General features: G+C 42.3%; 1 protein-coding gene across 9 annotated transcripts in view; it reads right to left on the bottom strand.

Moving 5' to 3' along the window:
- The window catches only part of kif13a (kinesin family member 13A), a 38108-nt gene that overhangs the window by 3982 nt on the left and 8167 nt on the right, over positions 1-25959 (bottom strand). For 2 of the 9 annotated variants that reach the window (XM_038711641.1, XM_038711642.1), the window contains exons 3-37: positions 21275-21290; positions 19334-19394; positions 18359-18451; positions 16391-16571; positions 14300-14387; positions 13628-13762; positions 13380-13492; positions 13166-13274; positions 12086-12298; positions 11884-11994; positions 11661-11795; positions 10643-10773; positions 10277-10363; positions 10013-10188; positions 9117-9336; positions 8210-8372; positions 7959-8102; positions 7724-7873; positions 7383-7547; positions 7032-7205; positions 6742-6893; positions 6517-6649; positions 6188-6334; positions 5579-5611; positions 4511-4610; positions 4265-4391; positions 4111-4166; positions 3900-4024; positions 3114-3290; positions 2906-2998; positions 2620-2772; positions 2395-2472; positions 2244-2294; positions 2006-2093; positions 1741-1892 (exon numbers count right to left, since the gene is read on the bottom strand). In XM_038711641.1, the coding sequence (XP_038567569.1) occupies positions 1741-1892; positions 2006-2093; positions 2244-2294; positions 2395-2472; positions 2620-2772; positions 2906-2998; positions 3114-3290; positions 3900-4024; positions 4111-4166; positions 4265-4391; positions 4511-4610; positions 5579-5611; positions 6188-6334; positions 6517-6649; positions 6742-6893; positions 7032-7205; positions 7383-7547; positions 7724-7873; positions 7959-8102; positions 8210-8372; positions 9117-9336; positions 10013-10188; positions 10277-10363; positions 10643-10773; positions 11661-11795; positions 11884-11994; positions 12086-12298; positions 13166-13274; positions 13380-13492; positions 13628-13762; positions 14300-14387; positions 16391-16571; positions 18359-18451; positions 19334-19394; positions 21275-21290 (4330 nt within the window). Of the gene's footprint in view, positions 1-704; positions 882-1740; positions 1893-2005; positions 2094-2243; positions 2295-2394; positions 2473-2619; positions 2773-2905; positions 2999-3113; positions 3291-3899; positions 4025-4110; positions 4167-4264; positions 4392-4510; positions 4611-5578; positions 5612-6187; positions 6335-6516; positions 6650-6741; positions 6894-7031; positions 7206-7382; positions 7548-7723; positions 7874-7958; positions 8103-8209; positions 8373-9116; positions 9337-10012; positions 10189-10276; positions 10364-10642; positions 10774-11660; positions 11796-11883; positions 11995-12085; positions 12299-13165; positions 13275-13379; positions 13493-13627; positions 13763-14299; positions 14388-16390; positions 16572-18358; positions 18452-19333; positions 19395-21274; positions 21291-25959 lie in introns of all 9 variants that reach the window. The other 7 variants (XM_038711636.1, XM_038711638.1, XM_038711637.1 and 4 more) reach the window with 7 other exon arrangements.

Raw genomic sequence — 25959 nt, 5'->3', positions numbered from 1 at the left:
TAATGATTATTAGGGCTATAATTCATGTAACTCATATTGTACTCATTTACGGCAATATACAGTAACTTGGTTCAAAACCTAAATATTAACATACTCAGGACAATGCTAGAAAAGTTGTCTCTTTGTTAGTTAGTTGTCTTTTTCTATTTTGCTAAAAAAAAAAATTCTTTCTTTCCACCATGATACATATTTATGTATATATGTACACAATGTGGCGAGTCCAATGTATGGAGCAGTTTTTGGTTTCATCTTGTGTTACACAGACTACAAAAACTACAATCAAAAAGTGACACTACATGGTGCAATACAAGTATTAGAATGAATTTGGAATTGATGGATACTGTGCTAGAAAGAAGACCATAGTCAGTTGAGAATCAATCTCATTAATGGCCAAGTTTGATGAGATGCTCAAGAAAACAGCAATAATCGTAGGTTTTCATCCTTCTATAACTTTGTTTTTCTACTTACTTACTGTTGGAACAGAAAGTGTCTGAACCTCAATGGAAATCCTGGCAGTTCAGAGACCGATTCATAAGGGTTGTGTGTAATCCTTCAAGCAAAGTGTGGCAGTATGTATACGTCTAAGAGTGACACTTGCAGCGGTGTGAGCATGTGCCACGTCTGTGTTTAATAGGGTGTATGTATGTGTAAAAACTCTTGCAGTAACCCTCAGAGAGGTGTGTGCTGGTGTGTGTAGCACTTACAGCAGTGTGTGGCAATGTGTGGCTGAGCTGTCTGCTGGTGGGGGTGGTGGTGGAGGTGGAGGTGAGGGTGGAGGTGGAGGTGGAAGGCTTGCAGTGGCCCTCGCTGCCTGCCCTGGGCCGGTGCCAGGGGCAGGGAGGGGGGAGCAGTGCAGGGCTGTTCACACATGAGCGCATGCTCTGCGGATGGGTCAGAACAACAGCACACACTTCACACACACACACACACACAGCATGCATGGAGCTGGGCAGGCCAGTTACACAGTTAGTGCCATGCAGTTGGATATTTCACAAAAAACAGTGCTTGAAGTGTCCTAAGTATGAGTACCTTTCCGTGAGCAGTAGGTCCATATGTTTGTGCTAAACTATTACACTATTATAGCATGTAGCAAACATCTAAGCTCTTGCTATCTTTCATTATCATACAAAAGACTATTTTTATCTAGACTGCAGTTACTTGTATGCCACTGCAGTCACACACTCACAGAACTTATTCCCTCTCTTGCTCCAATCCTGCTGCTTACTGAACCATTTTGCTGCTAGGACTCCGTTTCTTTTATTCCACTTAAAGCACTGATGAAAACATATATGCCGGGTTAGTTTAAAATGGTTGGAAAGTCAAATTATCACAAACAACAACAGACATAAGACTTTAGAGCATAGCTTTGTCCAATTTAGTGTTATGGCTTTCACAGTGGAAGTCATGCTCTTGTGAGTCATGCTCTTTCATTTCAATATAGTGACATAAACACAGTAGATGGCACCATCGTGTTTTTTAGTTTTTGGTCCAGTCATACACCACAGCAAAGCCATTTTCACAAAAAGCTTCAGGCAGCTTTGGGCAATTAGTATCTTTTATCAATGGTAATATATTTACCATGTTGTGGAAATGTAATTTGATATGATAAGTGACATGGTAAAATGGTTTGACAGGGGACTGACAATGTTGAATTGAAGAAAAGTTCACTGAGAAAGGGAACAACAGAGACATGAATTCTCCCCTCTTGAGCAAAAGAGAGTATAACTCCTTCCTCCTTACCTCTTGTCCCAGCAGCGGCCGGGCCTCCAGGACTTTCTTTGCCTTGTTCTCCTCTTTGACAGGCAGCAGAGACTTGAGGAACTTAGGTGGTTGAGGGGAGAGGACTTTGAAAGGACTGGAGTTGAAAAAAGTAGGGCTCTCTGGAACTAAACCTGTGTGGGAAAATTCAGTGGTTATAATGTAGCAACTCAAACATTATGTCTCACAGGAAATGAAGTCAGGACACAATGTAGCTACTACACACTTTCTGTTTATTGTAGTTTACCTGGATTCTCCTTGCTTTTGATGGGTGTGGTGCAAAGCGATCCCTCCTGAGGATTGTAGGTGGCGCTGTCCACATGCTCACAGTGGTCCTAAACAATAATACCAAGGTTATATTGAAGTTTTAGGTTAAAGGAAAGCTGCAGAATATTTACAATTGTGATATGCAGCCAAGAAACGTTAACTACAGACCAACATCAGAGTTCAGTGATTAACATGTTGTTGAGGAACACCTGGCTTACCTTACAATCTTCATCCTCACACCCTGTCAGGTCTGTTTTACTACACGAAGACTGGAGAGCGAAAAACAAGATGTCATTAGTGTCATATTATTTAATAACAATTATTTCCACATAGTTCAGTGGACAGCGCAGTGAGTGATGTTCTCATTACATGCTGTACATTTGGTGTGCTGATACTCCTTCTTAGGTGTCTCCCCTTGGCGGTGAGCGCTTCCTTCACTGTCACTGCCTTCAGCGACAAAAAAACAAAGACAGGTGCGTCTTTACATGTAGAATGATTTACAGTGCACTAAATCACACATTTTACTAAACAGCACCTCTAACCTCAACAGATTGTTAGCGTTTCAGAATGTCAATATGCTAATTTATAAAATACCTGTCGTAGCTTCTCCAGACTGAGGATGTTCTCCACTTCCAGAACTCCCCGTGTGTATTTCTCTATGTAGGTTTCTCCATCCTGAGTCTCCTCGCTGTCCCCGCGAGCAGCCATGAGCGCCAAGGTTTCTCTTTCCTCTGGCTCCTCTGAAGCCTGGAAATGGAAAAGAAGAGAAATAGAAAAGGGTGGATGAAGATAAACACCAAACTGGTTATTTGTCACACATCTAGAAAGCAGCCAGTGTTAGATACAGTCGTAAAATGAAGAGAACTGAGATGAGTTGTACCTTTGGTATGTTGGAAACGATCTCATATGTCACACCACAAGAATAAAGCGTGTTCTTTAAGGACATTCTTCGCTTGAGACTCTGAGTGAAACTCTGTAGGAAACAAATCAAAATTATGTTGCTCATTAAAACAAAATCCATCCCTGTAAACCCCACCTCTGCTGCGGGCTGACCTTTTCTGATTACATCCCATCCCTCTTGTATTAACCTGTTTGTTGTAGATGTTGACAGCAATCCTTTTGCGGAGCACCAGCTCCATAGAGGCAGGGTGGCTGAGCTGCACTGTGGCTTTGATGATCAGGTAAATGCGTTCGTTAGGAGACGTGATGCGGTTGAGGTGCACAGAATCATGGATGGATGAGTCCCAGGAGCATGCTGCAGACACCTGGTGAATTGGAAGAGTTGGTTTTTATTAATGTAGCCCTATAATCGTCTACAGAAAAAGAAGCCCACCTACATGACTGTAATCCATACACAGAGACAAGGATTATAGTCATGTAGGTGGGCTGTAGCTTTGGGTTTGCAGCAGTTGAGTAATGAGCAGGAAAATTACCATCGCATGACAGTTTAGCACAATTTAGCACAATAAAGAGGGCAATGATTACAGTGGGGTTAGTGCTGCTCCTCAACATCAAAGAAAATGAAATGACGATATTAAGATGAGTTTCCTTTTCAGAGCTTGCTTTCATGTGTGATGGCGTTGCAATTACATGACTGCGTAATTATTAAATTATGCACATAATTGTAGGAAAAACATGTTGCCCTAAAGTACTCTTGTCTGTGCATGATTATCTGAGAAAAAAAATATTTTTAGCAGCAAATGCAGTAAAATCAGCAAAATTCAACTAAGCCTTTGTGAAAAATGTAAATTAGCATATTAGCATATGGTGGTCATATAGCAAGCCACAATGAAATGCCCATTTTTAGGTCTGTCTGTTTCCCAGGGTTCCCTGTTTGGCCACAAGAGGGCAGTAAAGTCAAATCCATTGATTACCTCTTCATCACTGTGCCGGATGATGGGCAGATAGAAGAACTGGCTTCCATGCTCCTTCGGCAGGATAGAGTTAACGCCTGCAGCATGTGGGCCGGTCAGCTGCTCATTTACTGTCAGATTATCGGCTAGTGGCATAAAAGAGATTTAGTGTTTGTACAGCCTGAGAGGAAGCTGTGAAATATCAGTTATATGAAGGATGTATCTGCCTTACCATTTAAATCCAGGAAAAGTACAGGGATGTGAGCTTCCATTCCTGCAGGTGGGGTCCTACAGGGAGTTGAATATGAGGTGAATGGTGAAAAAAAGCAAAGGAGTGAAAATTAAGTGACTCTGACATGTGCATGGAAGTGTGTTTGTGGCTTTACCAGTCTGCAGGCGCTCCAGGGATGCCACTGCCAGGTGCAGGTACCAGCACTGCGTTTCTCTCTTCAGTCAGGCCAACCCACTGCTCCACCAGCCGAGCCTCGCGCTCAATATCCTCCTCTGACTTCTCTGGATACATAAATCGGCACAACACACGGACAAACATGCTGTAAATGCAAATAGTGCAGAGAAGCCACTCTGCAGGCCGTTCAGCAGGTAGTAGCTTTGACACAGGGCACAGGACTCACCATGTTTGTTGATGATTTTCTTGATTTGTTCATCAAGGTACTCCCGACGTTTGATCAGCGCCTCTGACCAGCGCTCTCGAACACAGTTGAGGTCTTCCTCCTGGAATCAGACAGAGAATAGAATCAGTGCCAGTTGACTCGGTAAGGCAGAGAATGTGCTGCGGGGCACGGTGAAGTGTTAACAGGGCAAGGTGAAGGTGCACAGGGCCGATTTGTGTGAGGGAGAACCTCCATAACTGCTTCTTAATACACCCAGTTCCAATAAATTACCCAAGCCAAGTGAAAGCTAATCCTAGTTCCCAAACCCAAGGTGTTAAAAATCAAAACCTTCAGGCATTTTTGGCTAAAAAACAATAATGGTCAAATTCTCAAAACACACACACACATAAAACTTCCCTTTGGCCCCTTTGCAACTTACACACCTGGATTCACACATACACACGTGCATGCACACACAAACATGTCCTCACATGCACACACAGCCACCCAAAGTCCTACCTGGAGGCACAGCAGATAACTCCGTGAGTGAACCACGGAGAGGAGACTCATCTTTGCAATGTCCACAGTAACCAACAGAGCTCAAAGCCAACCATATTTCGCTTCTGACGTTGACACACTTACATCATGCAAAGTACCGTAAATCATGCAGCCATGCAATGCCCGTGTGATTAAGTGAGGCTTATTATTCCTGCAGATCTTCAGTTGTGACAAGCGAACAGTAGAATTAGTGTGCGCAACCTGAGGGGAAAGGCAAGAGAGAGCGGGACAAGATCCCTGGCAGACAGACTGCCGGCTGGGAGCTCAGCCATGGGTGGTTCTGTGTTTTGCATAGAGGGCTGCCAAAGAATGGTTGGTGTGAATGATAATTACAGCATCAAGAATCATCCGCATGTGCAGTTACTGTTTAATAAAGCACTCATTCTGTTGGTGGAGGCACAACCCTCTGCCTCCTGCCTCACATGCCCTCAGCAACAGGCCTAGTCACAAACACATGACCAGTTGGTTTCCTTCATGCTGCAGAATGATCTACAGGGGGAGCAGCAGCAGGAGGAGACTGAGAGAGGATACCTGATAACTATCCACATCGTCTTCCACCTCTCTCTGGCAGGAGAGAACACACTCAGTCAAATGTGGGGAAACAGAAAAGGCCCTGACATGACAGCTCATAGCTTTGCAGTCACCGCTCATGTAACTTTCTAGGAATCTGTGTGTGTGTGTGTGTGTGAAAGAACAATGCATGTTTATATGCTTTTGACTAATGAACGCATTTAAAAACATAAATCAGTCCCAGAGTTCTTTTAAATATTCTGAATGTGAAAAATAAATAAAAAGGCACTTCCTTTCCACATCAGGGCACATCAGTGCATGTTAACGAAACAAACAGGGTACTAACGAGTTTGTACATTCCTTGGCCTTCTTTAGGCTCACTGCCAGCTATCCAGATGAAACAGTCATGGCACGAAACCAGAGATGGACTAAACATGCTTTGGCTTAATCAGCATAATATTGTATATCACTGGCACGAAACAAGCATACTGTTCCCAAAGCACTGTTCTGCTTTAATGCCAAATCTGTTACATACAGCCCAGCATTTTTCTCAATATTCTCAACACAATAGGTTCATAGTCTAAGTGGCATGTGAGTAAATGCAAAAATGTGTGTTTGTGTTTCACAAACCTGGTAGCTGTCGAGTGGTCTCTGTAGTTTGGTGGAGCGAGCAGACACACAGCCAATAGAGACAGACAGCACAGCCTCCACCAGCAGAGGCAGAGTGCCTGAGTTTTGGACTGGCTTTACACACACCTGCAGCCTTCTGGAGTGACCCTGCTTGGACAAATCCCCATAATTCGACATCAGGAGTGCTGCTTCCAGTGCTGCACTTTCAAAGTACTACATGCATAAGGCTGTTTAGAATTACATAATTAGCTATGATCCTCCAAGGTATGTGTTTGATGTAGGGCAGCCTGGCTGACTAAAACAGAAACTGCTCATAGTTCTTCTCTGACCTGGCGGAGTTGGAAGACTCCTCCTGTGCTAATGTCTTTTCCAGGACTCAGCTCCACAGATGAGTACTCTCCTTGCTCATTCAGCTCCTGGATGGAGATCCATAGCTCAATCCTGCGAGACACTTCATTCCACCTAGAAAACACCACAGGCAAGATTAGTGAGGTGTGAAATGTCAGTGCATGTGTGTGTCTGTGGATGCAAAGGTCTGAGCATGACACATATACCTGTCTCGAAGCGTCTGGGTCTTGGCCTCCAGTGCGTCTAGCTCCCAGAGTAAACATCCGTTCCCAGCACAGCGGTGACCCCACACTTCTATTGCCAAAGCTCCATCTGATATAAACTCCAAAAACTCATCCGTCACATGCACCACATATTCCTGCACAAAGACAAGAGGTTTGTAGTAGATTTAATAGTTTTATTTAGTAGTAAATAAAACTAGATAACAAATGTTACAGAAATGTAAAATTCTGATTAATGCTTTAAGATAAGACACCAACAGCCCATTTTCACTCACCTTGCAGTGATCAAACTGGACAGTAAACTGGGCATCTGGGCTTCGAGGAGAAGGTCTGTCTGGGCTGACCATGGGAGGAGCCACAGTGGGCTCACCGTGCTCCCAGAATGTGTACTGACAGAAAACAAAGTTTGACAGGTTGAGCGGCAGACCTGTAGCCTCCCTGATCCGCACCTGTAGCAAAGAGATCAGTAGATAGGATGAAGCTCAGTTAGTTAGCGTTGATGTTCTGTGAAAGTCTTACACCATTATCTAACAGTGAAATGCCTGTGTCATTTGCAAACAAAAAGAAGCTAAACTATTCCTGTACAATTTAACCAATGTATCTTCCAAGTGATGAGATGCTTTTACCCTGCAGGTGAGCCTCTTGGCCATGTGGACGATCTCCCCATTGGTGTCCATCACCTCATAGCAGCTACTCTCGCTGGAGTTCTCTGACGAGTCGTCTCCCCCAGACAGACGCTCTGGGACAGCTCCACTGACTCGCATCAGCTCAATGTGCAAGCGGCCTGCTACCTGTTTACACAGGGCAGGAAGACATCATCTCAACCATTCAAAAAAAATGTCTACTGCCTCTAAATGTTCCCCACCTATTTCATCATCCTTTCATACAGTCATAATATAATAATCTGAAAGCTGCAGCATGAATCATTTATCTGTGTATTAATCTGTCTATGTCAGTGTACCCTTACCTCTCCCTGCTGGCTGATGATGGGGACAGCATATTGCAGTTTAACATCATGGAAAAGGCACTCCAGAAAAATGTTGGCCACTCCAATCAGGTTGTGGTTCTCTTGTGCCTCACAGAATGGGTCACAGTGATTACTGTTTGCCCTGTTATTCTGAAAAAAAAACCCCAACTTAATCAAATTCACACTTTAAACTTTTCTACGTATCTTTTACTGTTTTTGATTCTCTGTTTCTTACCATCTCCTCTGTGTCTTCCTTCCAGTCCCTGTAGTGGTCTCTCATGTCCACCAGTTTGTTTTCCAGCTTCTCAATGGTCCACACCTGGGTCCCCTTCCCTTTTCTCCGCACCTGGATGGCCGGCTCGCTCACTATCACTCCGCGCTATTTAAAAACAGGGTAACAGATTTAGACCCTTGTTATATTTCATAACTGTACTAATGAGATACAATAGCCTCTAGTAAGGTGATGTGGTGGTTCAGAGATCTGACCTTGCGGTTGGCGCTGAGGTTGGCTGCAGGAATCTGAAGAGTGACCTGATAGTCAGTCAGTTTGTTCATCTCCTCTGCCAAAAAGTTGGCTTCTCGCACCAAGGTGTTGGCTTTCATGACCTGCTCCCTGAGTCGAGAAAGGCTCTGACGAAAAAGCTCATCCCTGACACACACAAACAACAGAACATAGAGATCATTCAGTCAGAGTTGAGAAGGAATTTACTGATTGACCACACTTTGACTTGAAAAGTATGTGATGTTTAAGTGTAAGTAGGAGACTTGTAGTGATTCCTGCATCTCAGATTTGGCTCTCTTTTTGTTATTTTCACAAACCACAGTGACTAGAGTTTACCGAGAATAGCAAAAAAGAAAAAAAAAGAAAAAGAAACATCAGTAAAAACAAGCTATCAGTTATACAAACATGAGCTCACTGCTACAATGATGTGCAGAGGGGCCTAGTTTCTCTCAGTAAAGTATACAATGTTGAGGCTGAATCCAGCATGGTAGATGCTGCCATGTTGTCAGTGTTGTCTGTTCTTTTGGCAAATTTCACAGTGCATCCCTTCACTGTACCATTTTTCAAATTATATGTTCAGCAGGAGTGTAACAACTCGGGATTATTATAGCAACATGACAAACTTTTTTCTAAATTTCTGCTCACTTTCTATATCTGATGTAGCACGTTAAGGTGAGGAGGAACTTTATAGCATCATGCCTCACTGATAACCCTGCAGGAACTGACCCAGAGTCAGTCAGAATTCAACAAAATCTTAACTAACCAAGCCAATTTGAGGATATTCTGGGGATAACTAGGTATAGCTCAGTAAGGTGGATGTTGTGAATATTTCATAAATATATACAATATACTTTGTGTGTATTAGTACGTGTGTGAGTGCACTCCACTAACCGCTCCTCTGTCCACAGTCGCAGTTTGCTGTGTGGTGTGTGCGTCGGGAATGTGAGGCGCTCGCTGCTGCTGCGGTGGTGTTGTGGTGTTTTCTCGGGAGACAGCTGTTGCCGTAGCGACTCCAGCTCTCGTTCATACATCATCCTCTGCTCCTCCAGAGCCATCCGCTTCTCCTCCAGGTACTGCTTCTCCAGCACCTGGACCACATTCTGCATAGGGTCTACACAAATGAGAAACAACACATTTCTCACTGCAATATACAAGGCTCGATTATACAGGAGCAGCAGTGGGCGAAGCTTCTACACTGAAAGAAGCAACCACCATAGCTGATGCAAATAAAGTGATTTAATAAGAAATTAAATAATTATTGATACATGCCTGAAGATGTAGTTCCTGTCATGGACTAATATTTTTCTCATTGAGCACAAATGTCAAATATTTAATCACTCCATCTTCTCAGATATTAAGTTTTGCACCTTGTCTTGTATTATCGTAAACTGTATATGTTTATATATTTAAGACATATATATATATATGACATTTTAATTGTAGTTAAAAAAAATTGATAATGATAAATTTAATCATTTCTTTGAGCTCTGTCTCAGCTGTGGTAGACCACCCAGGTTGCCTCTGGCTACAAAAATTTGGATTTTGTATCAATAATCATCTGATAAAATAGTCCGCTGATTGCTGCAGTTAACACTAGAATTGCACTTTTCTATGTTCAAGATAACGAGATAAAGTATTGTTTTACAATAATGTCATTTCATACATGATGTTATGATTTGGTCAGAGTACCTGGAACAAGCTAAAGCTTGAGAAACCTAAGTGGAAACACATTGCATACAGATGTGGCCTGAAAGCCTAAAGGATCATGTAGATTATCCTAATCATACCATTGTTTCCCAGAGTCTTCATTATGACCTCCATTTGGGCAAACTCATAGCTGTAGTCCTGCTCAGAAGAGGCCTCACTGGCAGTCTCCACATCTGCCTCAACGAAGCTGTCTCTGGGAGAAGCTCTTTCCAGTTCCTTTAAACGGTCCCGCCGCTTTCGTTTAGGCAGATTAATCCTACAGAGCAAATGGACTTCCAATCAGTGACTTTTCAATTTCCTTTCACGCAAATTTAAATGTGGCCACACTATGACAAGTATTATACCTGAAGAAGTGATTGTTGCCCCATAAGATACGATCTCCATGCCACAGGTGCACCAAGGAATCAATCATTGTTCCGTTCACACAGGTCCTGTAGAAAACAGAGGAATTTAATTATAATAATGAAGATGTCACATGGAATTATAATCTTCATCTTTAAACAGGGAAGACTAATTGAGAAGGAACAATCTCTTTGTGGTGGGAGGGGGACATGGCTCTGATATCAAAGCGAGGAGCTCAGATCACAGATTCCTGTACAGTGAGGTCATGTGAAACACTGTGGTCCAGTCATCCATGAAGGAGAGAGACGACAGAGAGATACACAGACACAGACAGAGAGTATGTAGGAGATAGTTGTACAGTAGCTCACCTGGCATTCCCTATGGGTATCAGGGTGACATCACCATCTGGGCAGAGCTCCAGTACACAGTGCTCCGGCTGGATACCGATCCCAAACAGCTGGATGTCCTGAGACGTGTCTGCACCCACACGAGTGTGCTCCTACACAGAGGTGGAGGACAGATTAAGGATACAATAATGGCAGATCTGAAAATAATTACACCCAACATTTTGTTCCAACTTTCAGGTCATAACCTTAAGAAGTACAACCAGTTGTTTATTGAACCAATTTTCACACAAGTAACAAAAATAAAACTCGGTAAGTCTTTAATTTCACAAAATTCAAGAGTAAAACCAAAGCAAAAATAGGCCCAAGTGAAAAAACGTGTGTCTCTCTCATTGCCGAGTAGGCGTTGTTAAAAAAACATCCCAGCTTCTAGAGGATGTCCTACCCTGCAGTGAACTAACCCATTTCACTCATTCCACACTGATATGCCAGGCTGGCCTGCAGAACCCAGACAAAGGCCTGTTGTTCTGCACAGGCTGCTTTCTCACATGCTCTTACAGGTCGAGCTAACTGGTGTTCCACTTCAGTGCTTTGCAAAGCCCAGACCAGACCAGCAACATCTGAAATTATCTGTCAAATCTAACAAAACTATTTTATTGTTGATGTCAAAAATGCCATCTTTGGTTAGAATGTGTATCTTAATATAAACATTATATTGCTTTAATAAACCTTTGGAATAAGAATAAAAGTGCAACACTGTCATGCAGTGTACATGTTATATTTCTCTTCTTTTAGAGCTCCTTAAATTGAAATTTAAGGGGAACAGTGGGTGCGGATGCAGGTTACAGAGTTTACACTGAAAAAGTCCTCATAAATGCATTTAACTGTTCATGGTATTTTTCTAGAGTGACCATCTGAGACTTTGTAATCGCACAAATAAGTATAAATCCTGATGTACTAATGGCAAAATCTAAAAGGCAGGAGGGTGAAAATGGCAGTGAAGACTGGTTCGTACCTGCGACTAGTAAAAAACTGTACCTACCTTCAGGTAGTAGACCAGCAGCTCATTTAGGGCAGGATCAGCATTCAGATTAACCAGGAAACACTTGTCTTCACCCACTTTAATCCCTGATGTCTCCAGAGAGATGCCCATGCTCTCCAGTTGCTTCTGACGCTCCTGTTAACATAGATAATAACACTGTAACTGTACAAGTTAATATGCTGAATTAGAATTTAACATTTTGGATGATGACTGATGGGCATACTGTGGCAATTTCCTCTGTCTTTCTTAGTTTCTCCTCCCAGGTGACAGTCATCTCCTGAATGAGTTTCTCAGACTCGTGCAGTTTCTCCTTCAGCTCAGGAGCCTTCATAGACTGATGAATGGAAAAAACAACCAGCATCAGTACGATGTAGATTCCTTCATAATTTGTGAGCCTCTTCGGTCTGCCCAAACCCTTCTCTCACCTCAGCCTGAGAGAGCTGAACTCTGAGCTTCTCCACTTCCTCCCTGAGCTCTCTGATGATCCGAGCATTGGGGTCTTCGTTCACCACGGCGTGGTTGACGATTCTCTTGGCTCTGTCGGCATAACGTAGTGTGGACAGAGTCTCCTCGTAGTTATCAGCTGCTGGACTCACTGTGGCTATCATGGCTGTCTTGCTGTTGCCGCCAAGGTTGTCCTGAAGACAAGAAAACATGTTGAGAGGAAGCATAGCTGCAAAATTTTTCCTTTCTGTCAACATGCATGGTGCAAAGACGACAACAACAAAGGATCGTTTCTGGCCATCTCTCAGTCACATTTCAGCCCACCTAGAACAATAATATGGTTGTAACAAACAAAACGGAAGGCAGCTATAATTAAAGCTGCAAGCACCGTTGGGCGGGCCCTCACACGTGTAGCGCGTCGGGGTGTGAGGCGGCCGTGTTGCATATTCTGGAGCTCCGCCGGTGCAGCTGAATTTCCTACGCGCTTCGGACACTGAATGAAGGTGTTATTCGTCACTTCCTATGTCCCCTTTGTGGCGCTACATAGCAGTTTTGTTCAGATGTGAGCATGTACAGTGAAGTTAGAACAACTTCACTGTGTCATGGCGAAGCATCAAACTTTGACGCCACACCAAGGACACACCGTTATCTGAAAACTCACAAGATTCACAACATAGCATCATCAATGTCTTAATCACTGATTTTGGACGCCGCGTCACGGACACGCCCATTGACGAAAACTCACAGATACCACAACTTTTCATCGTCAATGCCTTTAGAAGGCACAGCAGAAATTTGAAGTCGATCGGACTAAATCTGTAGGACGAGTTTGTTAAAGTACGCACCCTGTAAACGGTTAAAAAGAGGTTAAAATCGCACTTTCAATTCAAAATGGCTGACTTCCTGTTGAGTTTAGGGTTTGGGTTCTTGAGGCTTTTTTGGGTGTCTTGATATGATACATGTCCCCAGAAAAGAAAATTTCTATATATAATATATATAATAATCCTATTTAGGGTCCTCGCATGTTTCATGCTTGGGCCCTAAATATTTGTGGGTCAAACCTTCAATAGCCAGGTAAGGACTGAGTCTCTGTACGGCACAAACTTGGTCTTCCCCTTTCCTGATTGATCAGCCAGAGCAGAAATCACGCAGCCTAATGTGGTGAGAGACCTACAAACACACAAAACAACTATTTGAGAACCTTCCGTATTAACCTGTCAAATGTTTATTGGCCTTCATATATTTATGTGTATTTCATATCAGAAATATACCTACTTGTTAATATTGCTGCCCTCTTTGAGCCTCTCTCCAGCAGCTCCAGTCTTGGACACTCGCTCACTTCCTGCCAGGTCAACCAGACTCAACTTGCTCACTTTCTCCCCTGAATTCTGTTTACAATCACAACACGAACAAACCGTCAGTCGGACCCATGATAAGACAAATATATTTATATGAGGTCATTAGTTTCAGTAAATTCAGAGCAATTCATTGTGAAAGTGAGTGAAAAGCAAGAAAAGACTGACCCCAGACTGTAGATCATAAAGCGTTTGTGTGACAATGATACTGAAGACCGCATGTGATCGACTACTCTCCTCATTCATGTTGGTGGCTGCAACTGTGCGAGATTTGTTCCCCTCTGACATTAACACCTCAATGTCCTAAAACGATAAGAGTGAGGTCATAAAAGAAATTAAACTTTTGAAAAAAGACACAATTTGAACACATTTCACAAAAAAAACATTATGATTACAGTTAAGTCAGACAGTATGCACATATGGCTGTGTGCCAAGTAATTTAGCTGGGTCACAGCAGGCAGTGGGCCAAGGCTGTTGGCAATCCACTGGACTAATATCAGGCAGCACACAGAGGAACAGGGTGGAGATGTTTAAACTTAATTAAGGAAGGCCCTGCCAAGGCTTGGCATATAAACTACACGAAACCCCATGACTACATCCCCACATCAGGAAAAGGCGTCATTAGAGTTTCTGCACTTGGGAGGATTTCAAACTAAATGGTTATTCCGAATGTAAATCAGTGCATTGACAACTGGGGATATGATACAACGGCATTTCTGCCGGATGCTGTATAAATCATGTCAATGTGTATGTGAAAGATGAGGCTTTTGGTCAGTGATACAGGGTGGATGCAGCTTCGCATCTGGTCGAAGCGGGATGACAGAAGGGTGAAAGACGCACCTCAAAGCTGGTCACAGCCAGCTGAGACAGACCATCCACGTATGGACCCAGGACTTTGTGTTCCCGAACTTTCAGGGACTGGCGGCTCCTTGAAAATAGAGAAAGCACCACAATGATTTAAAGAAAGAGAAGAAAAGCAGAGAAATTTGAACAGGGATTTATAATTCACATTTGAGATTCCTCTATCAGTGAGGTCATTTTCATGTAACATGTAGCACATATGGCAGCTTAACAAATGATTTCTTTGGAGAAGCTAAAAGCATCTCTTCTGACCTTGCTCGAGTGCTCGATCAGAATGAATGAAAATATAAATTAATGGTTCAGGATTTTTAGAAGCTCATATGACTTATTTACTCCTCTTTGAACATTAACTCAAATTCATGCTTGGAAAATTAGAAACAGCCTCCTATTTGGTATTTGGTAACAATGCTACTTCAGAATAACTTCAATAGCATAAATATCTCTGGCACGATATCTCATCTGGTATTCTTACTATACTACACCACTTGTGCGATATTAAAATAATTAATTCTTGAATGCATTACAACTACAATAAAATGCTAACAGGAGTTTGATGCCAAGTTGTCACATAAAAAAAACAATTCTGAGTTTCTGAAAGGACATGGCTGAGAATGTTTTATAGTCAACAAATCTTATTAAAAAAGACCAACACAAACAATGTGTTACTCCATCTCTTAATACTTTCTGACTTTCTCAGCCTTTCGTGTCGCTCTCAGTCCCAAGGTTCCTAGAAAAGATGTAAATCTTTAAAAACATTCCAGCGGGCTTCAATTTCTCAAACAAGTGGGAACTGTAGTTTTTAACAAGTGTTACTAAACAGGATTAAATAGTGTATTTGTTGGGAACCATTTTCAGCAGCAGTTGCTCTAATGTATATTTTGAACAATAGAACAGTGTGTGTGGGATTGACTCAAAATGTACTACAGTGTCCATGCTCACTGTAATGTAGGAATACGTCGGCTCATTGATGGCTCATCACTGATTGGCTTATCTCTGAGGATAGAGCGATAAGCTATATCAGGCTTCAAGCTATATCGTTGTTTTTGGACTTGTTGTGGTATTTGGTGACATTAAATAAAAAGAATATTACCAGACTTATCTTTGATGATGATGCACGATTTCTGTTAGGATAGACTAGAATAGAATACATGTGCTGTGTCACAAATTTAAACTGAGTGTAGCCAGGGGTCTCACTAGATGGTGCAGGTGGATAAACTGGAGTTCATCTTCGCCTGGCTGCCTGCCAGGTGTTCAGGAGAAATCCTATGGATCAATAAGAGTCTCTGAATCCCTCTCCATGGCTATAGAACAACGGAGGTTGGCAGAAATCAGGTGCTTCCACTCTTGTAATCTACCACCCACTGCAGCAAACAAGAGGATGCAACCACTAGAAAGACCATGGCCGGCTACCATCTCATTGTGTGACAACAGATCCTATTTACACTTGACTCTCTGTCATGTGTCTATACCCCAGCCAATGTTTAATCCTAAAAATCACAGAGGCAGGAAAATAAAGGGAGTGTGAGGCTTGTTATATAAGCGAGAGGAAGTTGCCATTGAAATGGGTCTGGCTGCATCTTCAGACATCTGCAGCACACAGAGCCCTCTCTGGGGCTCGCTTCATAGGCTGCTTTGACCGCTCTCCTGCTCCCAGCTCCACTAACAGATGTCCCTGAAACACACTCTTTCACAGTTTGCTCTCCCCTGCAGTCTGCCTGCCCACATCAGACCACGGAGGCGAAGAATGCAGCAGTGTCAGAGGATGATGCTGGCCGCTGTTCTGCAGGAAATGACTGGGTTGAGCTTTCTACTCACAATGTTCTGTCGCTGTCCCCCATTCAGACTACTAGACACAACAGAGCTATAAACAGAGATGCAAACTAACACAAAGTGGGAGCTGACAGAGAGGTCACTGCTCGTGTTGGAGCCAGAGCGAATAAAGAAAATGGGAAAATTTACATCAGTTTGTGCAACCAGCTGTGTCTGTCAAAAGCATTAGCTCATTAAATTCAGCGAGGTTATACAGGTCACACATCCTTCTCCTAATGAAAAAGTACACATCAGACTCACCCTTTGGGATCGAGCAGGTCACGGACCTTCTCATTGTAGATCTCCATGAAGGACACCTCCACCTTAAAAGTATGGGCCTCATTCCCCTCTCTGCTGACCCTCTCAAACAGCGAGCAACAGAGTCGAGGTATTAAACCTGGCTGCTCCCCATTCCCCATCATGGAAAAGGACTTGCCTGAACCTGGATGGAGATTGTAGATTCACACATGATTGTATCCCCTATAGAGAGAGGTCTATACATTACAGAGCTACAATAACAGTACAACTGAATTTGAGTCTCTCCTACGACCACAAACTGTTTTTATTTCAGAAGTTCTTTTGCTAATTCATGTTTGAGAAAATCTGCTGAAAAATCCCGCTCTTATAATAACAAATTCTCTAAACACTGTAACCTATTTCTGTGGTGCTGTACTGAGGCACAGTGGTGCTAATGTCAGCTAATTAATATGCTGAGCAGATACAATGTTTTTCATGGTCACCATCTTAGTTTGGCATGTTAGTGTGCTAATATTTGCTAATTATCACTAAACACATAGTACATCTAAGGTTGATAGGAATGTTATTAGTTTTGCATAAACTCTAGTATTGGGCAAATCAGGGCTCACCAACGTTATTGTAATTCATCATGAATGTCTGTACAAAATTTCAAAGCGATCCATCCAATACTTCACTCAAAAGCACAAATGTCAAATTCATGGTGGCGCCAAACAAACAAACAAACAAACAAACAAACAAACAAACATTGCCATAAGGGATGCACCGAAATTTACCGATTTGCTGAATGCAGAATACCGAACAAGTACATTCACATTTTTGCACATTTTTTTTTGCATACATTATTTTGCATAAATTAAATAGTCAAAACGTGCTTTTTACTCAGTGTTTCCCATAGGATCTGGAAATACAGAGTATAAATACAGAAAAATAGAGTCCGAGGCCCAAGATGGTCCGGTAAAGTAAATTACATATGTCCATTTACTTTTAATGTACACATGTAACATGTTTGATACTTTCTGTGAATATAATCCAATTAATCTTATTTCCATACTGTATAGACACCTTTTTTTGAAAACTGGACGTTGTGACATGTGTATTCTCACGCTAAATTCATCAAGTCCGACCCAATATGATAAATGTCGTACTGTATTCAGGTAGGACTCTCATATGGCAACACTTGTCTTTGTAAAGAGAGAAAATGACAGGATAAAGTCACTAACCTGCCTGTCAGCTCGCACTGGTCCGTTTCAGTTACCATAAAGGCTTGAATATGTGTGCACTTAGGTGAGGCTAGCTTAATCGCCATCTCGGAAACAAGTGACAGAAACTTAAAGCGGGTCAGACTGTTTGTTGCTTTTTCTAAGAAGTCAACCACAGATAGAGTGGATGTGCTAGGAGACAATTCAGCAGAACAGTGTCTGCAAGCAGCGTCTTTCTCGGACACTTTAAAATGATTCCACACTGCCGACATGTCAACATAATGTTTCGGTAAAATTTAATTAAATCTTACCTTATTATGACGGTTCTTGATTAGACTAAGACTGCTTATAAATGCCAAACCAAATATCACGTGCCTCTCTAGTTCCCATAATGACTACTGTGCTAAATGCCGAAAACTTGTTTTCTTATACATCAAACCTTTCAGTAGGTGTGTCTCTTTACCAAGTATTTTCCCTCTAAGACAGGAAGTGGGATAAAGGAGCTAATGTGATTCTGGATGAGGAAGGATGTGAGTTAAGTGATTCACCAGTGTGATCAGAAATAAAAGTCTTCCTGCTCTTTAAACTTTCTACGGACACATCTGGAGACAAAGCAACCTGCGAATACACTTAAAGACTTAACATTGCGTATAATAGAGGCTATTCATTATTTATAAATGCTTCAATGACTGCATGGTGTAATGGATTCAGCAAAAAAATATTTTTTGAAAATGAATGACTCAATGTAGATTTCATCTGGATTTTCAGTTACCTGTTTGTCCATAGGCAAATATACAGGCATTATATCCCTGGAATGCGTTTTCAAGTATTCCCTCTCCAAGGCACTTGAACACCACCTCTTGACCTTTAAGACAAAGAATCTCTCACCATGGGGATTATGGTAAACAGACAAACCATTCAGTTATATAATAACTATTAGTTGTCTGGTTTGCATCCTTAAATTAGTGTAGTAAAATTAATATACTAAACAAGGAACCATGAAGAATAGGTCTAGTGAAAAGTTTCAAATTCCTGTCTGCTAGTGTGGAAAATGCAGGGCTGTGTGGAGAAATCTCTTGTGTTGCTCACTGCCATGCTCCTGCTGAATGGGACAGCTGTTTAATGAGCTAAATAAAGCCTTGGCCCGGGCCCTTGAGGCAGCTCTTCACTGAACAGATTGCCTTGTCAGTTCAGCACAAAGCAGATGTAGGCGTTACATTTCCATCACAAAATTAGAGTGATATGACAAGGAAGATGTCTACAATCATTATGTAAATCTCCCTCGGACTGGCAGTAATAACCTCTTTTCTATAGATGTTGCAAAAACTGTAGCTGTAACCTTTTCTGTGCAACAGTAATTAGAGAAATGAATGGAAGAAGGGAATGAATGGTCCCTGACGAAACTGAATTTACCATGTGTGTGGATACATAAGTATAACAAGAAGCACAATATGATACAACAACAACTTTCCAGTATTTTATTGTATATTGCACAAAACCCCATGATGACTTTATCGTTTTAAGACAATACAGAGACAACTAACTTGATTGCATATTTTAATCTATACACTCAAAATGCAAATTCCCATGTATGCCCACACCATGCTTTGCTTTGCAAAAGAGCTTTCCATTAAGTAGGGAGTTTCCCTGCACTATTGCTGCACAAAGCTCAGCAGGTCTTTACATGGGACATGGTTTGAGTTCTTTGGTGATGAGTGAAGGATCAGTTTCAGCATTTATGACTCACCGGCATATTTTGGAACGTTGGACTCATCCATGGACCAGAAACAGTGGTCAAAAGCGAACACCTGCAGAGGAGTCAGCACAGGGAGTGTAAATACACACTTCTCCCACCTGTCTAAGCATGTACAGTACAACACAATCTCATGTTTCTTAGTAGCGGTTTTACGCCTTCTGCGGTACATAAACAGGCTTATTGTGCTGCACCATACAGTAAATCAGCAGGACTGAGCTTGTCTGACTAAGCAAGATGAAGTCTAACCAAGTATTGTTCGAGGTGATGCTCGTTAAGGCCTAGCCATGACTGTCTGGACAAATCCGCTGTTAGCTGCTGCATGTTTTGTCATAGTGGCTGGAGTTAAATGAATTCATAAATCAGGGTCAATGCTCCCCAGAAGAAATTCCAGCACCCACTGACCCTCGTCTCCAAGGAAACGGGGCCATAGCTGTTCCCCGGTGGTGCAGGCTGGCTCTCAGCCCTAAGCGCTGGGTCTCACAACGCAGACTTGAGTAGCAGAGATCCCTTGTGTCCCCCAGGCACCTGCATGAGCTCTGGATGACACACAGAGAGGATGCTTTCTGGGGAAGAGCAGTGGCCTCATTTACCAAGGACCCCCACTCCACACAGACAGCTTCTCTTACTGTATGAGTTGTAAATCTACTTTGATTACTTTCTGTTCTGGTTAAAAGGCTCTAAATGCGAAATAAAACTAATATTTTTGTCATTGCTCAGCCACTTTCTTCCGAGATGGGGGAAGAATTTCAGCTGCACTGTCATCGTGCAGTGCAAGCAAAACACTGCTGGATGTTACTACTCCTGGCTTTCAGTGCACTGCTGCTGCTGTGCCAAAGCACTTTCCCCTACACAAATACCCCAAATAATTAAACTCCCTCCTAATAATAATACGGGCTATTGGCCAGGGAACTACTGGTTGCACAGTCAGCATGGGAAGCACTGAGATCACTGAATGCTTTGAAAGCAAGACCTCCTCTTGTGACTTCACACAAGTGAGTGGGTGCCATTCAAAGGAACAAAAGTGCCATCATTCTCAATTAGGGCTGGTTTAGTAACTAGGGCGTCATTCTCCTTCGGTCTGTCTCTTTCCAGCCTGAGGGTGTGACTGCGCAACAAATTGTTCTTGATTGGACAATTACTATTAATCAGCAGTACAAATAATGATGAAGCTGAGAAGCACAATGCCCTTTTTGTCATTTCTAGGATGAAAACTGGTCGAACGTGATTGGACTGCAACCTCCGCTTATCCTTTAGAATGCAGGGAGACTAATTTGAGTGCCTCTGTAACTTAGCAGACAGCCATGTGCTTGTCTAGCTGAAGGGTATTATAAAGGTATTGAAGGGTAACTCAGGTTCACAGGCCCCAGAGATCACACACGTCTGTGGCCCAGGTTAACACTCCCCTGGTCCCGTCAGCGGCCGAGTGCACTGAGCACAAAGCCTGTCCCTGGTGTGTAAAACATCTCTGAGCTAGTCACCAGTGTGTTGTCATGGGGGGAGGTGGGGGTGCACTTCAACAATGCAGCTTTGAATGTGCACACACACTGCTCCAGTGTCCACGCTCATCCCTCTCTCATTGTGGAGCCTTTGTGGGTGTCCACGAGATCTTAGAGCGCTGACACATTCACACGGACATCTATCCGGCTCCTGCTGACCAACCAAACTACTATAACACTCTCAATCATGTCCCTAGAAACAACGCCACAACTGTAGATCGACTTGTGCAGGATGCTTCCAAGCCCCTCGGGGGAATAGAGTTGCCTGTGCTGCATCCTACTTCTGGGTGAGTTCAGTATCTGTGATACTGACAGTTAGTGAGTAGTCACTACTGAAAAGAATTTCTGACTGTTTCTGCTGATACTGCGCGATAGCTCTGTTGATGCTACCCATTTTTTCTTTGTGTGGCAACAGAAACAGATGAAACGTACATACCTTAGGTTGCTTCCTGCTGAATGAGAGGGGCAATCCATCATAAACAGAGGAAACCCACAGGAGACAGAGAGAGAAGAAATAACATGGTTAGCATTAATACGATTTAACAGTCAGAACATGTTCACACTCAGTAATGCAGCTGCACTTCTCACAGTAGGAAACTTCCTATTATCTGTGTTGACACAAACAGCTATTTTGAACTGAAATATGTGAATTTAAACCCCAACAACTTGATGTTTATGAAACCCCAGACTCTTTTCTAACTTTCTATATGTCTCAAATTCCTGGTGTGACCCTCATTTATTCACTCATTTTGTTCACTGCCACACAGTGGCATTTCCTAGTGGTAGGTGCTGCTGTGATTGGGTCCATAATTGGGCCAGTGGAGCGTGAGGAAGGGAAGAGATTTAGGATTCAATGTCCCACTGACTCTGTTGAGTAAATAGCTCTTATGCCTGTGGACTTAACAGAGAGGCCAGGTTGGGGAAGCCACACTCAGCATTAGCAGCTGCCGGAACTAAGGACAAAAGGGTAATATATATGGCACTAAGTTACAAAGGATTATTCACTTAACTGGAGAGGGAATTCTCCAAAGCAGAAAAAAATATAACATTAAAGTAACACCTAACAGCTCTAAACTAATGTTACATTATAATGTATGGCTAGGAAATGAGGACTGTGCAGTATGATGCAGTGCAACATACGCTACCCTAGTGCTTCTACATCTGTCACAGTCCTGTCCTTCAGCAGTCAGCAGATTTCTCCTGCAGGCGTCTCCTGCCTCAGAGACAAAGGTGGACATCACCTTCACACAGTAACTAATACAGGGCAGGGTACTTTAGGGAAGACTGAAACACTGCACCAAAGTGTCTCACACAAACTGAGCTGAGTCACCAACAATAGCGCGCCTGGAGAAATGTGCAATAACACCCACAAAAACACTCTTCTTCTTCTCTTTTTATTTCCATGTTAAGCATTAAAAATCAAATAAGCCTCTATGAAAAGAATCTAGGCCACTGACAACCACAGTGACTGTGTCTTAATCAGACTGCAGCAGGGCCCCGTCGTCTAGTTGGGCACTCTGTGCTCTACACTGTCGAGCAGAGAGGGGATGTCCATAGAGGAACTATGAGGTATGTATCAGCATCAGACAGCAGCGAACACAGAATCAAGGACCACTGACCAGGCCCCAACACATTTTAACTTGAAAGGTAAAAAACAATAATCTGACTCTCCATATGTCAGTGTTGCTACAAAGCAGAGATGCCAAAGATGAAAGAAAAAAGAGGGAACGTTTTGATAACAGACAGACAGCAGCTACAGTCTTGTAAAGAATGAGAAGTGGACAAAGACAGAGGACAGATCTATCCACATGGAGGACAAAACAACAACAGACACAAGACCGGAAAGAGAGAGAGAGACACACACACATTAAATGTGGAGACAAAAAATAGTTATTGAATGTGTCCAGGCAGAAGAAACTGACTGCGCATATGAGACCAAGCAGAAACAGAGGTGCGGCAGTGGTTTAGTGGCTCTAGCTAATTGTGTCATAAACCGTTGTGTATGTACAGTATATGCAATCAAATCTGGTATGCAGGGTATGCTGAGCTAGACAATGGGGGAAACTGTTTCCAACTAGCTATATTTAGGGTTTCATAGAGCTACTATTTCCTCTCATAAGGAATTCATTTAATTCCAAAAACTGACAAACCATGTCTGACTTGTATTCAGAGTCATAGCAGCTTTTCTTACCTCCTCCCCCAATGACAATGTTAAGAACTGCCACTCAAAATGTAAAGGTACATTAGGCTCCAGTTCTCCCACCCTGCTTTGGACATAATCTCTTCAATCTTCTCAGAAATCTGCGTCGTTCTTAGGAAATTCATACCTTGCTTGTAGAAATCACGTAAGCTATGTCCTCTCTTTTAGCGATTCCAAATGGGAGACTTACTTGTATAAATCCTTTATTATTTACACCGATGTTAAAACATTTATCACAAGAAGGTAACGCAATCCTTTATCTTACAAGGTATTACAGTCAAAATCATTTATTTTGATTGGAAGACTTGCTCATTTAAAGTACAAAACCAATTTATTGCACTTGGCATATTCAAATTGCTTGTTTTTGTTCAAGCAGCTCTCTAAAACCCAATGATTTTCTATGTCATATATAATAGTAACTGGATGCAGTTACTATTATATATGACATAGAAAATCAATAATTTCTCAAGCTGGAACCACAGAGGGTTTGGCAGTTTTGACTTGAAAACTAACTGAAACAATTTATTAATTGAAGAAAAGAGATGCAATACAATGATTACATGGTAAATCAAAATCAGAATCAGTTTATTGCAGGTATGTGTACACAAACGAGGAATTTGACTCTGGATTGTACAATGCTCACAATGTTCTTACTGTACTTATAGAGCACCTTTCTAGTCTTCCGACCACTCAAAGCCCCTTTATACTACAAGCCAACTGCTCATCAATCTAAAGAAACTAATACTAACTAATACTAACTAACACACACCGAATCGAACCACCAGTATCCCCATTAGTGGGCAAATGGCTCTACCTCTAGGCCACAGTTTATATATTATTCAAGTAATATTAATAATAAAAATGACATTATCTTAATTCTCATCATTCCAGTTAAGAAATGCAAACGGTGGAAGCTTGGTCACAAATGCTGTACAGTGTAGCTCCAAATTATTCCCTCATGAAGCCCACAGGCTATTTTCTTATTATTCAGCATGCATGTCAAGTCATGGCCAGAGGTCTTATTAAAAGCTGTGTTGTGGTTGAGTGTACAACACAGAAGTGCCAGATAGCATCAGATCCCTCCCTCCTCAGAGGCAGATACAGGCAGACACTGCAGTCCTAGCAGGGCATCGGTGAAGTCTAAAAGTGCCATTGGGGGCTGGTTCTCCGTGCCTTAATGTGTCATCAAGGGCACGCTCAGGCTCCTATGGGTCTTCTGGCTACATGATGCCGAGGCACCCATGAATGATTTCAACTTGGCCAACAGTGGAAGTTCGCCTCTCACACTACTATTTTTCTCCCCCTCTGTGGCAGACAGATTAGAGGTCTGCTACGATCCTTATTTCTTATCACTTTCAGTGAGAAATGCCACCTCAGAGCCAGACTGTGATTGTTTTTTTAATTCATTGTAGAGGGTCAGATTCACTTAGATCACACATGACTGGTGAAAACATGGCATTTTTCTGTGCCTTTGCAGCTCAGACCATATATGCTGGTGCCAAAAAGGAAGGCATGAAGAGTAGGAGAGCAGCAAGGGAATCCCCCCCCACCCCCCGTGGTTGCGGAGCCAGATTAAGGCCACTGGGTTATTATGCCACCGAAAACTGCACTCTTTTAGCCCAGTAGGCAACACACCAGATTAACCAACTGTATCACCCAAATAAAGCATCCATCTACTCTTAAAAAATGAAACTGCATGCCCACACTCACAGAAGTACCAGACAAATAGATATTAAACATTTTTATGTATCATTTAATTTAATCTGACATCCCCTTCACCTGACAGATCGGGAGCAGCAAATTATGTAAGTGGTGTCATTTTGTGAAATGAGGGTTTGGCAGCATAGAAAAGGAGATTTTAATCATGATGAAAATTTAGAAATGCACATGCTGCAGCTCCACATTTTACGATGCATGAAGGATATATTTTTCTGATTCATCCATTTAGAAGGTCTTGCTAGAGTTTCTGACAACACAATCCTGCTGCTCACCCCCCATTGAGATGACAAACACTAACAAATATAGTTTTTTTTGCTGGTACCCCCCCCCCCCCCCCCCCCTTGACTTTTTCCCCTGTTTGGCTGTCCACATGCTTCAGACAATTACAAGTCAACAAGCTCCACAGTCAAACATAACGTTCAGAGCTGTGTGTGTGTGTGTGTGTGTGTGTGTGTGTGTGTGTGTGTGTGTGTGTGGGAAAGTGTTGGATTACTTTTGGATTGCTGTCAAAGGCGACAAGCTAACATTTGAGCTGGTCTTCCAGTATGTATAGAACTGAACATGCCTGTCGCCCTGCTGCACAGACAGACAGGAGAGAGCAAGAAAATGCCAAGCAGCAAGTAAAGTTACAGTTGAGGGGGGGTGGGTCTCTTGACCTGACCTGTTACGCTCAAGATGATTCCAAGGAAGTATACAGCCTTACCTTTTATTAGCATTAGCGACAAGTAAACATGACAGGTGGGTGAAGTCAGACATTTGAAAGTAGGACATTCAAAAGTATTCAAAAAACAGCACTAAAGGAAGTTGGCTTGCTAATGACAGAAACAGGCCTGCAGGATTGGTCCAAGCTACTAAAATGGCTAATTTTGACTTCCAGCACACTAACAATTTCTGGAACTTTTTCAGCTGTTTTATTTAAACTAAAAGTACTTATTTTGCCGAAAATATGCCTGCGTTATATATTAGAATAAATTAAATATTATCAATGCATTAATTTATGCTCTTTTATGCTGCGTCTTGCCCAGGTCTCTCTTGCAAAAGAGATTTTAATCTCAATGAGACTCACCTGGTTAAATAAAGGTTAAATAATAAAAAATTAAATAAATTAATGTTTAAGCAGCTTATTACTGTTGTAGCTGGTGGAGGTGGAGCTAGTTTTAACTACTTTATATACAGTTAGATAGTTTTGTCCTGTGGTGCCT

This window comes from Micropterus salmoides, unplaced genomic scaffold (genome assembly GCF_014851395.1).
Source record: "Micropterus salmoides isolate LMB-PRFRI ecotype aquatic unplaced genomic scaffold, ASM1485139v1 Ms_hic_scaffold_11, whole genome shotgun sequence".
Classification (NCBI taxonomy): Eukaryota; Metazoa; Chordata; class Actinopteri; order Centrarchiformes; family Centrarchidae; genus Micropterus; species Micropterus salmoides.
Note: the sequence above shows the minus strand (reverse complement) of the source record. Positions and strands in the feature narration are given on the sequence as shown.